Genomic DNA, 13,420 nt, shown 5'->3' with positions numbered 1-13,420 from the left:
CATTGATGTTGTTGTTATTGCGGTGGTTGTTGTTGTTGTTGTTGTGGTTGTTTCCCTGATTTTGATTATGGGGAGGATAAGTCCTGCAGTATCTTGCAGTGTGTCCCCTTCGGTTGCAACTGGTGCAATGGAGTTTCTTGCATTCGCCGTGATGATGGAGACCGCACTTATTACATTTGGGAAGATTACCGGAATAGGGTCTTGAAGCATTTGAAGCAACTGAGGCTGGAGCATGTGGTGTGGCTGGAACCGGTGCGGTGACAGCGTTAACTGCCACTGTCTGATGCTTTTTAGAGGTCTCGGGGCCCTGACGTCCCTTCCTCTTGTTGTTCTTCCCTTTCTTGCCATCACCCTCTTTTTTCTTCTCAGCCTCCACTGGCTTCTCGCCCTTCTTGTTGTTATGATCATACAGCTTCTTTGCCAATCTTTTCGCACTGTCAAATGTTTCGGGGTTTGCAGCTATCACATTCCCTTGAATTGGTGATGTTAGTCCCCAGATGAATCGCTCAATCTTCTTTCCTTCCGAGGTGATCATACCCGGGCACAGCAGAGATAGTTCGCTAAATCTCGATATGTAGGCATCGATATTCGCATTCTGCACAATGAGGTTCCATAGCTCTTGCTCCATCTTCTGTATTTCGCCTCGTGAACAGTACTCAGCCATTAACATTTCTTTCATCTCTGCCCACGGCATAGAGTTGGCTACAGGGAGCGTCATGGATTCCACATGTCCATTCCACCAGGTGAGCGCTTGATCCACAAAAGTGCAGGCCGCGAACTTCACTTTCATCTGCTCAGGGCAATCGCATATCTCGAATACCGATTCCACCTTCTCGATCCATCGCTTCAGAGTGATCACCCCTCCAGTGCCGTTAAAAGTTCGTGGTTTGGCGTTTGTGAAGTCCTTGTAGGTACATGTCTTGGTGGGTCCTTGATTCATTCCGTTGTTCGAACTTCCGGCTCCTTGCCCATTGACTCCTCCATTGTTCTCTTGATGAATTTGCGCAATCGCTGCAGTGACTGCTGTAGATACAACTGCCTGGAACGCGGCTGAGTCAACTTCAGGTGGGGTTGGTCCTAGGTTTCCGCGAGTAGGTCGGAAAGGCATCTTTCTGTCACAAAACGGAAAGATGTTGAGGGTATGTGGTTTCTGTGAGGTCGTGATCCTACTGACTAGGTGCATGGTACGAACTTAAACACTACTACCATTGACCATTCGATCATAATTTCTCAACACATAGCAATTTGTAATATCGTAACAAAACACGTAAAATTTTATTAATATTATCCGCATTTGATACATGAAAATTTTGCTCGTAAGAGCATACATGAGTGACACTAATTCAACAGCATAACGGCTCTATGAGTAGTGTAGTCACTTAAACATAGAGTCGGAGTACATAGCATAGTTCCTAATGACCTACTATGATAAGTCTATCCCTAACCGTGACGAGCTGCATCCGGAGGTGGTGCCGAGGATGTGGATGCTCCCTGAAGACGAGCCACCAAGCGTTCTGCATCCTGAAGTCGAGACTCCCACCTTACCTGCCTCATGTGAAACTCCCGAAGGACGTCACGCGTCTCCTGTTCCGCACGCTCGACCCTAGTCCACAGCTGGCGTACCTGATCAGCAGTGCCCTGAGCAAGGTCGCCGGTGTCCCGTAATCGTCTCACCATGACCGGTAGGGCTCGGTCGGCCGGTCCTCCATCCCTCAGGTCAAAGAACTCTCGTGACATGCCAAACGGGGGTCGCTGTCCCTGATGTCTGCTCCATTTCCAAAGATCAATGCCCCAAGGAGGGGTAGGACCAGTGGGGCCCACACGGTAAGCAGGCACCCTGATCGGGTAAGGGGGGTTGATGACCTCGGACTCCGCGTCCGAATCACCCCCTTCGCTGTCATCGAGCTCCTCTTCGAAATTCTCTTCGTCTCCTTCGGGTTCGGCAGGCTCGCCTTCGACTTCTGCCTCCGGTTCCCCGTCAGATTCCTCTTCGGGGTCTTCCTCAGGTTCCTCTTCAGGCTCTTCCTCAGGCTCCTCCTCCTCTAGCCATCCGTTGTTTCCCTGATTAGGGAAATAGGGGTCTCCAGGGTGATGAAAACCAGCCATGCTGTCTGCGCGAGTATGTAAATATGCTAACATTATTCCTAGGATGCTATGACTATTGTACGGACCAAGCAAACGTTCTCTTTTAGTGATAAAGGGTATAGTTTTAGGTTCCCTAGCTATCCCGATCTCATCAAGATGTGTGTTAGTTTTACTTTGGAGAGAAGGTAGTTGATCAGGCTACATTCCCTCCTTGGTATCACTAGGAACAGTCCCGAATTAACCGAGATACTAGCATTACTGTGTTTGGTTCGGCGTTATGCCCCTATTCCTAATGCAAGTAAGGGTGTTTTATTTACTTGTTTTGTTCAGAGTTATGTTAGTCCCTCTTTTTGGTTTATAGTTGCATATCAATGTGTGGCTCGACATGCTAGTTCACTATAAACAAAGCTCTGATACCAACCTGTCACACCCCCGAACCAGACGGCGGAAACGTCTGAGGGCTGTCGTGACTTAATTGAATACCATAACATTGAATATATATGGAACATAACCACATTCGTCACCATGCATTAATATAGTACAACCGATAAAGTTACATGAAGTACATTGTTTAAACATTACATTCCCAAAAATAAATTGTTCGACTCGTTAATAAGTAAACCGCAAGCCATCACTGGGTACATTTTTCCTTTGAATCACTGGTTACCTGAGAATACAAGTATTTTGAAAAACGTCAACATGTGAAATGTTGGTGAGTTCATAAGCGGTATTTGAAAAGGAATGTTTTGTATCATTTTGAAAACCACCAGAAAATCCGATATTTTCTGAAAAGAGCTTTTGAAAACGTTTGTAAAGATCCATAGGTATGCTTGTTTGTTTCTATAGTTGTAAGAAAAATGTTCATCAAAATTGTGTACATTTTGAAAAAAAAAAAACGTGTGTATTGAAAAACCCTAGGAAAACCCGATGTTTTCCTAATTCTTTGAATTCCATGAAGTTAAAGATAAAACCGTTGCAGCGCGTGAAGTCATTAATCCCAGGCGACATCGGATTATTTTTGCGCATGATTAATTGTTATAAACACGCGTTACACAAACGACCCGTTTATAACTATACTAACCATCCCGTAGGCGTCGTCCGTACTAATCACGTTATCCGACCGCCCTGACTTCGAGTAATCCCACATCCGAAGAGAAAGAGGACACGAAGACCCTGATGACTCCATTAACCGGTTGGGGATAAAAAAAGGTACGAGGGGCCCTTGACCCGCCTCGCATAAAATACCGACTTTACTAGCAATACCATAGGACCCTTGGGGACCAATAGTATAAATGCCATTGAAAGTCCTTTTACGCTGTGTTAGATCATGTAAGACCCAACAACTTGTAAGGTAGAAGTCTTCGGGCCTTAAGATCAGGTCATTGGGCTAACAAGGCCCAACAAACAAGATTTTACACTTTGGGGCCCAAAGATGGTGCGTAGACGTCTGTGCACTCTCACGTGTGTATTGAATTACCAAATGTTTTCGTGTATGAGTCGAGTTATCGTTGTGTTAGTAGTTTCGGATTATTATTGATTCGAGACCGAATCAATTCGTTTAACAACGATTTTTGGGTATTGTTGTGTATTGTGTCGGTAGTCGCGGTGCCAATATTTGATCAAGTTGCGTGTATTGAATTTGCCTTGAACGTTTTCTATTTTCAGCCCCTCATTGTTTGTAAAATTTACTTTTTCCACCCTCTAATTAAATAACTTTCCGGTTTGGTCCTTAAATCATTTTTCTTGACATTTTAACACCAAAAATTATTGAAATTAATATTTTTCAGCATATTTTTCATTGAAAACAGTTTAAGTCCCTAAAATTGCAGTTTTCTCGGTTATAACCCTTCTTTTTCGCAGTTTTTACAATTTTGGCCCCAATTGGAAAATTTTTGCAACTTTGGTCCTTTTTAAATTTGAAAAGCATTTTAAACCTTTGAAAAGTACTTGTAACACTAGTAGTCCACTGTTTTACAGAAAAACACAGTTTTGGCCCTCCAAAACAGAAAATTTCGCATAATGGGCCCTATTGGGCCGAAATTGTCATTTTTAGCCCATTAAGCTTGAAATTTATGTTTTTAATCCTCCAAAAGAGTATATTTTCAGAAAATACATTATGGAAACTGTTTTGACTCATCTCACCCATCAGATTTCGAAATATTTCATTTTGGGCCCTTCAACTTTGTATTTTTAACATTTATGTCTAAAAAAATGAGTTTTTAGCCCAAAGTATGTATCATTAAGCCACTTAGCTATTTTTCTTGGTATACTTTGTATGTAGTAGTATGTTTTATGTTAGTATCATTTAACATAAATTATATCTCGGTTTTTTTAGTGATTTATGACTAGATCCAACATCATAATCATACCAAACACACATATAAACATAGAAACCATACAAGGCATACACATAATGTTAGATCTACACCTTTGCTTGTATTCTCCCCCACAAAAACTTATAAAAACCGAAAATAAGGGGGTATGAAGCTCACCTTAGGGTTTGGTTTCGGTTTTGGAGGAGAAATGGAAGAAAATTTGGTGATTTTCGGCCTAAGCAACCTTTTCTTGATGATCTCGAGTTTGAGAGGTTCTAAGACACAAGATTATGCTTTCATATGAGTTAAGGAGAGATTTTTGGATATAAGAAGAAGTCTAAAGTATGGATCCAAGTTTCAACTTACCTAGATGATGATTTTTGTGAAGGATTCTCCTTGGAATGCTCTTGAATCTTCGAAATTTAGTGAAGAGAGTGGAGGGTGTTTTTGAGAGTGTTTGATAAGAAAAAATGATGGAAGTGTGTGTGTGTGTGGGTGCTTTCGGCCGAAGGAAAAAGAGGGAGGGAGAAGAGAAGTGAGTGAGGTGATGTGTGCATGGAGACATGAGTTAGTGCATGGAGATCCAAGGGGTAATAATGAGGTGGCAATCCATAAGTCAACTTCTTCCTCTTGGGCTTGTCTTGGGCCGATTCTTGGAAAGAAAAGAGAGTATTGGGCTTTAATGCCCCTAAGCCCAATATTAGAGTTAGGTTTGATGATTGTAAGATATAAGTGTGATTTTTTATACTTTGTTGGGCTAGTTGAAGTTAATTATGGTTCATAACTTTTAATTCATTTCATTCTAGGCCCAACATAGCCCAAAATATTGAAATAAATAAATGTGGGTCCAATTAGAGCCCAATTAGGGTTCTAAGCCCATGATAGTCAAATTGGAAGCTTATTGGTCCATTTGGGCCCAATAAGGAAGTCCTAGTCCAAAATGGACTTAAACGAGGACTTTTAGGGTTTTCAATTTCTTGATGACCATTTGTAGTACTTTTATGATGTATTTGATTGAAGTTTTTGATGTCATAATAATAGGTATCACACATGCTCTTAGTTTTTTTATTCGACCTTTACTTTAATGTAGTGATTACAAGACACAAAATTTCTAGTTGTGACAAACATGGGTAGATAGTTGTGTGATAAACATACGAGAGGCCTCGATGTTGTTTTTGATTCAGTAATCTAGCGGAGTTTAGATGACCACCACAGACTTTTCTAGACAGTCCTGTGGAACTCTAGCAGGTTCAACACTTGTAGGTGTTAATGAACTTGGGTGTTCATTTGTTGTACTTCATCCGTCTCATGGTTGCCTTATTTGACATATATTGTTGGGAAACCCCCGAAAGCATGTGTTGTCGCCCCGATGAAATATTCTTAGACTCGGTCCCTTATGTTAGTTGTCGTAGGGACGTAAAGTGAGAATAACGGGAATGGGTAATTGGGTTATTGTTGGTTGGTGGAATTAAATATAATTATTTATTGTGGGTTGAAAACCCTATATGCTCACCAGGCTCCCAAGCCTGACCCACTCAGTTTCTTTGTATTACAGGTAGTGGCGCCAAAGCATAAGTTGGATGATTTGTCAAGTTATTTTTGGATTATAGACCTGTTGTTGTAAATAACTGTTGTAAGGTCTATATTGAAATGTTTATTCTTTTGGTATGTTTATCGGAACATCACATCCCGAGTATTGTAATATAATGAAAAATACATTTCTTTAAGAAATGCTTTGGTAAATCTTATTTTATCATATTTTGTTTTGGGAACAAATTCCGCAACTCTTTTAATCAAAGGATTACTCTGAAATCATTTAAAAGCATAAATTAAACCGGTCTTTTCTGGCCGTGATTTTGGGGATGTCACAGCTGAGGAGTAATACCAAGTATCTCAGGGTGTTATGCTTTTGAAAACTATCAAACAGTTTATGCTATGGATTTGAAATGTTAAAACAATATACTTGATGTGAACAATGTCAGTTGTAATGTATTGATGCATGGTGATGTTTATATTATGATTCATGTATATTCACTGTGATGATATTCAATTTAAGTCACGCGAGCCCTCGGACGTTTCCGCCGTCTGGTTTGGGGGTGTGACAATTTTTGATCGAAACCCTAATGTCACCCGTCAAGTTTCCTTCTAGCAACACGACGGATACACACGCGTTCATAACTTGGGGAAAACTCATCCGACTCGCCAAGTTGTTCATACAACTCGTCGAGTCTATGGGAATCTTCATCGGACTCGCCGAGTTGTTCATCCAACTCGTTGAGTTCACGTCCATCTTCATGTGACTCGCCGAGTTAACCTTGCGACTCACCGAGTTCCTTCAGTCCTTAAGCCATACAGACTCATTTGAGCCATGCAATGGCTACAAATTACAGATCCAACCTTCCAGGGCGTGCCTTTCACGTAAAGTTTCAGACTTTACATGCATGCATGGCTAAAAAGGCTCTTAATGCCAAATCTAAGCTCTTAATGGGGTTTCATGCACAAGGAAGTCCTCATCCACGACCAAAACAGAAACTTTATGACTCTAGAACTTGAGAAGGGTCCAGATCTGAAGTTACAACTTCAGATGTAGCTCATATCTCGCAATATCACTTCATTCAAACCATAAAAACCCTAGATCTCCACCATATGAGGTCTAGAAGGAAGAGATAAAGATGACGACTTGATACCTTCAATGGATGCTAATTGAGGTAGATCTCGGATTTCCACTCCTTCCTTGTTCCTATCCTCTTGCTCTCCAAGTTCTTCCTCCCCAAAACCTTCTTTCCAAGCTTACAATACACAAGAATGAAGCACTACATGGATTAGGGTTTCTATGAGCTCTCATGGACTACAAAGAGGCCAAATGAGGCTTATGCTTCCTTAAATAGAGTGCAGATGTGACATCCCCAGTTTCACGGCCAGAAAAGACCGATTTGTTTATGCTTTGTTTTAAAATCAGACTAATCTTCTAAAGAAAACAGTTGCTGAAATTGTCCCAAAAAAATATGATAACCATTTGTCAAAACATTTCTTAGAGAGAATGTATTTTCATTAAATAATAAAGCCTTGGGATGTCATGTTCCGATACAGACCAAAAGCATAAACAGTATAAAATAGACCTTACAATAGTTATTTATAACTACTGATCTATAATCCAAATTATCTCGTCAAGTCCACCAACTTATACCCTTGTGCCATTACCTGTAATGCAAAGAAAATTGAGTGGGTCAGGCTTGGGAGCCTGGTGAGCATATAGGGTTTTCAACCCACAATAATATAATTATTATATTCAATCATCAAACAATCAACCCAATTACCCATCCCCATTATCTTCGTTTATTCTTAAGTACCTTCCCTAAGGGATTATCTTAAGGGTCATCTCCTACATCGTATTTACCTCTCATCTCCTTACATCACATTTCCTTATATGTTTGTTCCTAAGGATCATCGCATGAATACGTAGTCACAACATCGCCTGGACTAGTAATTCATAGTAAGGGTTAGGCTATCATTGCATGAATACGTAGCCACAACATCGCATGGACTCGTAATTCATAGTTAGGGTTAGACTATCATCGCATGAATACGCAGCCACAACATCGCCTGGACTCGTAATTCATAGTAATGGTTAGAGTATCATCGCATGAATACGTAGTTACAACATCGCCTGAACTCGTAATTCATCACCTACAGGTTATGAGCCTGCTGGTGTTTCCACGGGGTTATCTAGAATAGTCTGTGGTCGCCATCTATACTCTGGTAGATGACTACATCGCCAAATTGCCACATGGCTGGTCAAGGTTATGGTATCTCCTCTCATCTCAAATCACCTATTTATCATCACCTATCTATCATCACCTAATTATCATCACCTTTCTATCATCACCTATCTCTCATCACCTAATTATCATCACCTATTTCTCATCACCTAATTATCATCACTTATTTCTCATCACCTAATTATCATCACACGTCATCTAATTCATCTACCTATGTTCTACCCAACATATTTGTAGATATAAAATACATATACATATTAACTCATTTAACACCTATATAAAACATCCATTCCACACTCATCTCAAATAAACAACAATATATAAACACATAGCACGTATTTCATAGCAAATACTTAATATATATATATATATATGTGTGTGTGTGTGTGTTAGAAGAAAGTGATCACATTCTCACCCAAAACATATACTTAATACATTCACACAATACTTGTATTAAAATCGTGTTATGAAAGGGACTATACACTCACTTGATCAAAAGATGATCGGACAGCACTACGGCTCTTCAAATAGTATTCTTCGGTGAAACCGGGATCACTTCACACACCGGGTTTCTCGCGGACAGAGCTTCAACTCGGAAACTCTTTTCTTTTCGGGATCTTCGGGCTTCGGGACTTGCTTGGGTCTCGGGGTGATACCGGGGCTTCGGGGGTACTTCTTTACACGTAAATCGAGGTAAAATGGGAGAGAGAGAGAGAGAAGAGAAAATAGCAACCCTGAACGGCTGGCCCTTCAAATCTATTTATAGGGAAAAATCTGCCCTTGCCACGTCGTGGCACCTTTTTCCATGTCGTGGGCTTGGTCTTCACTGCATGCGTCATCGCAAGTTGCATCTGAGGTACTCCCGGAGGTGTCAGAAGACTGGTTACATCGTGGCACTGCTTGCCACGTCGTGGTATCTGACAGTTTTAGGGTTTCACGCCCCGAACTTTAGAAATTCATAACTTTCGCATATGAACTCCGTTTTCGACGTTCTTTATATCGACGCGAAGGTGAGATTATGCTCTACAACTCTTGTTTAGACTCCATTGGCTAATTTTGACTTTGTTTTTAATATATTATAATTATATTACTTATATATTATTTTTAGTAGGCCGGGACAGGAAAACTCCGTTATAAACTCATAACTCCTTCGTCTGACGTCCGTTTTCGTTCGTCTTTCCGTCGTTGCACTACTATCGATGAGATATTCAATTCTCATTTAGATTGTTTTGGATAAATATCGCTCTAATGTAAATTCAATATTTACGTCGCGTTGTGTCGTGCCGGTTCTGTCGCGAAACTTCGACAGGTCATAACTTCTTCGTTATAACTCGGATTTCGGCGTTCTTTATATTTTCGGAAACCTTGAGACATATACTACAACATGGTTAAGATTAATCCTTATAAATAAAATTCCATCAAAAAGTCAAGTTTGATGCTTACTGTCTCTAAATTGATTAGCCCTAATCTACGGGCGATACAGCAGAACCCCGAGATTTAGGGTTTCATCTGTCAGCTCCTACTCGTCGAGTCTTTTTATTGACTTCCCGTGGCGCTCCCTGTCTAACCGTTTCTTTATTTAGCCCCTTGCATTCATTGAACATCAACTCTCGGATAGATGACATGTTGATTAACCATATGGGCAGTTCTTGTATTCCGAATCCATCTATTTGTAACCAAGACAGTGAGGTGAGGTGTTGTATTTCTTCAGGTATCGACTCCCAATGATCCCAACCACTTAATGCTAACGAGTGAAGTTGGTTCCTTAACTTCTCGATGCCTTGGAGACTCGGGAAAGAATCCAACTCCTTCGAGAACAAACCAAGTTCCAAGTCATTTAAGATGGCAAAACTGTCAAACATCTCATGAGGCAAGGAAGTCAATTTGCCGCATTCGGTAATTTTCAAATTCTTCAAAGAATGACACTTGTTGGGAAAACTGGCTATTCCTAAAAGACTAGGGCAACTCTGGATACATAAATATGCAAGAGATGCAAGGCCTTGTATGCTCTTAATGGACACCAGACCACTGCAGTCATATATATCCAAGGAAACAAGAGGATGGGGATGGCATTCATCTAAGACAATAATCTTTGGGCAGTAATGAATCTCCAAGCTCTGGAGGACAGGAGATATCATTTTTGAGCTGTTGGGTGCTCCATCTATCCACTTTTCCAGTCTTTTCATATCTAAAAGTGCGAGCGATCTCAACGATGGAGACAAAGGCTTGGTTGATCCAGTAACATTGGAACTCCTTAAGCATGTCAAGCTGTTCATATTACATAAATAAAGATCCCGAAGATGTGGCAGGTGCTCAAGCGTTGGAAGAGAGAGGCATCTCCTACATCCATCTAATTTGATTGACACGAGCTTGTCAAGGGGCGTCTCTTTCCTATCAATATTGACTGCCATCTTCATTACCCATTCTGGAAAATTATCACCAGAAAATCTTTTAATTGTCAATATTTTCACAGCTCCAGGGGGTTGCAGGCCTCCTAATACTTCCTTGTCATTTCTGTTGCCAACTTCATCATAACAAGTCCAATTGAATTCAATATTGTATAAATTTTTCTTTCTAGATAAATCTGCCTTCCAATACATCCTTGTCAGCAACTCTGTTGGAGCCTTGATCATTCCCACTCCAATTGAACTCAATATCGTATAAATTTTTCTTTCTCGATAAATCTGCCTTGACAGCATCCACTTTGCTCCTAACATTTTCTAGATCACAAATACAGAGCTTTCCAGTAAGGTTATTCAAATGGTGCATCTCTTCAATACCATGTCCCTTATTTCTAAGCACGCTGAAGGAATTAAACATTAATGTTCGAAGAGAAGTCAATTGTCCCACGATATTGTTGGGAATGCTTTTTTCATATTTACAAATTCTTAGGCTTATCAAATTTCTCATGGAATCTGGAAACTTCTTGAGATAAATGCAATGTTGCAACTTTAGAGTTTGCAAGTGGTATAATTTACCAATCGATTCAGGAAGAACACGGATCCTTGTATATGACAAATTAAGATACCTGAGATGCACCAACCCTCCAATTGAATCGTCTAACTTCTCAACACTAAATCCTTTGAGTTTTAGGATGCGTATGCACTTTAATCGTTGAAGTGAAAACTTCTTCTCAACTTCACCGTTGATAAACAATGTATGCAAAGTTCTAGCCACTGTATTCCTTTCAATGAACATAGAAACCTTGGCTTTCAATTCATCATCCTCCTTCTCTTCTTGGTAAATAGCGAGATGTTTAACCTGAGGGATACATGCAATGTCATCATTTGTCGCATCCACCACACATAAGCTTTCATGTTTCGAAAGTGATAATGAAAGATCATGCACGAGATCATGCATGCTACAATGAGTGATGTGACCATACTCATCCCTTTCAACACCTTGGAACAATGAATTGCTGACCAAAATTTGAAAAATATCATTTCCCACATCCTCCATCTCCTTGTTTCTTTCCTCATCCGCTTGAATCAACCCTAAAGCCATCCAAAGTCGGACCAATTCTTCCCTTTCCATGAGTTTATCTTTCTCAAAGATGGAACAATATGTGAAGCATTGCTTGGCTATAGAATTGGGAAGATTATCAAAGCTCAGTTCCAAACTTTTTTGAACTCTCTCCCTTTCATCTTCTAGATCCCAAACTTTGCTATTTTTGATGGCCAACCACTTCTCAGGGTCACTGTAATTTTGCAACATACCTCCTATTACATTTAATAGCAAAGGCAAACCATGACACTTTCTGACAATATCACGCCCTATCTCCTCCAATTCAGGTTGTGGTGATTGTCCTGCTAGAAATGCCCTCTCTTTAAAGATGTTCCAACAATGATTATTAGAAAGACCTTTTAAGGGACATGAATCCATAGACATAGCCATCGTTCCGATGTCAAGTTTCCTGGTAGTGACAAGAATGCTACTTCCAATTTGTGACTTCACATTTATCATAACTCTCCTAAAATCTTCCCAATATAATCTCTCTTCGTCCCAAACATCATCCAGGACTAGAAAATATCTTTTTGATCCCAACTTCTCTTCAAGATCTTGAACTAAATTGACCATAGTATCCGACTTAGGTTTCTCTCGTGCAAGAGATTCATAGATCTTTGCAAGAAGTGTGTTGATGTCAACCTTAACCGACACACACAACCAAGCTTTCACATCAAAATATTGCTGGACTTTTGGATTATTGTATACGGACTTAGCCAGAGTGGTCTTCCCCATCCCGCCCATTCCCACAATCGGAGCAATCGTAAGCCTTTCTTCTTTTCTGGACTCGGTTAAAAGGTGTAGGCTATTTTGTTTGGATCTGTCTCCGGGTAGGGACGACTGTTCATTTTGTAGTCCCAACTCGTTTGCTTGTTTATTGATTTGAGACAACTTTTCGTTAATGTTTTTGATTCTATGGCCCATTTCACTACGAAATAAAAGCTTTTTCAAGCGTGGGAGAGAGGGTACCTTTATTGCCACCCGATCTCGCTTCTTTACCTCACGCCTCAACATTTCGTAGTGAACCTCATCCATCACATCATCAGCTTCACCAACAACATCTTTTAGCTGTTTCAGCCACTCCGTCACACCATGTTTTTGACCCTTCTGATTCTCTGCATCTTGTAACTTAGCACGAATCATTTTCAAGGTCCCTTAAAGTGTGTACAACTTCTCTTTGTAACCCCAAGCAAGGGCGATTTCATTGGCAGCTATGGAAGCTACCTTTTTCAGGATCGCCTCGGCAGCAACAGTAACTAAAGCGTCGGCCATTTTCAAATTTGCAATGGTGTGTATGTGTGTTTGAGAGAGAGAGAGAGAGAGAGAGAGAGAAATATAAATTCACAGAATTCATAACTCACAACCCAATAAAATAACATGGAAAACAGAAAAGATGCTTTCACATATTCAATATTAATTTTATCTTAAAGAATTCAGTATAATATTTGTAATTGGGGATTTTTTTATGTACCGTGATTCCCCAATGTACTAGTTTTTGTTTTTGTCTTTTTCTTTTTGTTTTTTATTTTTGTAGTTTTTTTATTTTTGTTTTTTATATATTTTTTCTGTTTTTTTTTTGTTATTATTACATAATATTAAACAAATTAAAATCTTGTTTTTTTTTCGTTTTTTTCCTTTAAATTGTTTGGATGCTACCTTTTTTAATGACATTAAATAAAGGATCTTAATGTTATATTTTTGTTAATTTAGGAGTTTCATAATATGGACCATATCAAC

General features: G+C 39.9%; 1 protein-coding gene across 1 annotated transcript in view; it reads right to left on the bottom strand.

Annotated features, from left to right (window-relative positions):
• The window catches only part of LOC145089298 (putative disease resistance protein RGA3), a 35,527-nt gene extending 22,701 nt beyond the window's left edge, over positions 1–12,826 (bottom strand). Inside the window, exons 1-2 of the mRNA XM_079027753.1 lie at positions 10,768–12,826; positions 9,748–10,703 (exon numbers count right to left, since the gene is read on the bottom strand). Coding sequence (XP_078883879.1) covers positions 9,748–10,703; positions 10,768–12,826 — 3,015 coding nt within the window. The remainder of the gene's footprint in view (positions 1–9,747; positions 10,704–10,767) is intronic.
• Positions 12,827–13,420: the final 594 nt, after the last annotated feature.

Source organism: Lactuca serriola, chromosome 2, assembly GCF_051521515.1.
Source record: "Lactuca serriola cultivar US96UC23 chromosome 2, Lser_US96UC23_V15, whole genome shotgun sequence".
Classification (NCBI taxonomy): Eukaryota; Viridiplantae; Streptophyta; class Magnoliopsida; order Asterales; family Asteraceae; genus Lactuca; species Lactuca serriola.
The sequence above is the reverse complement of the archived record's forward strand: the minus strand, read 5'-3'. Positions and strand labels throughout refer to the sequence as shown.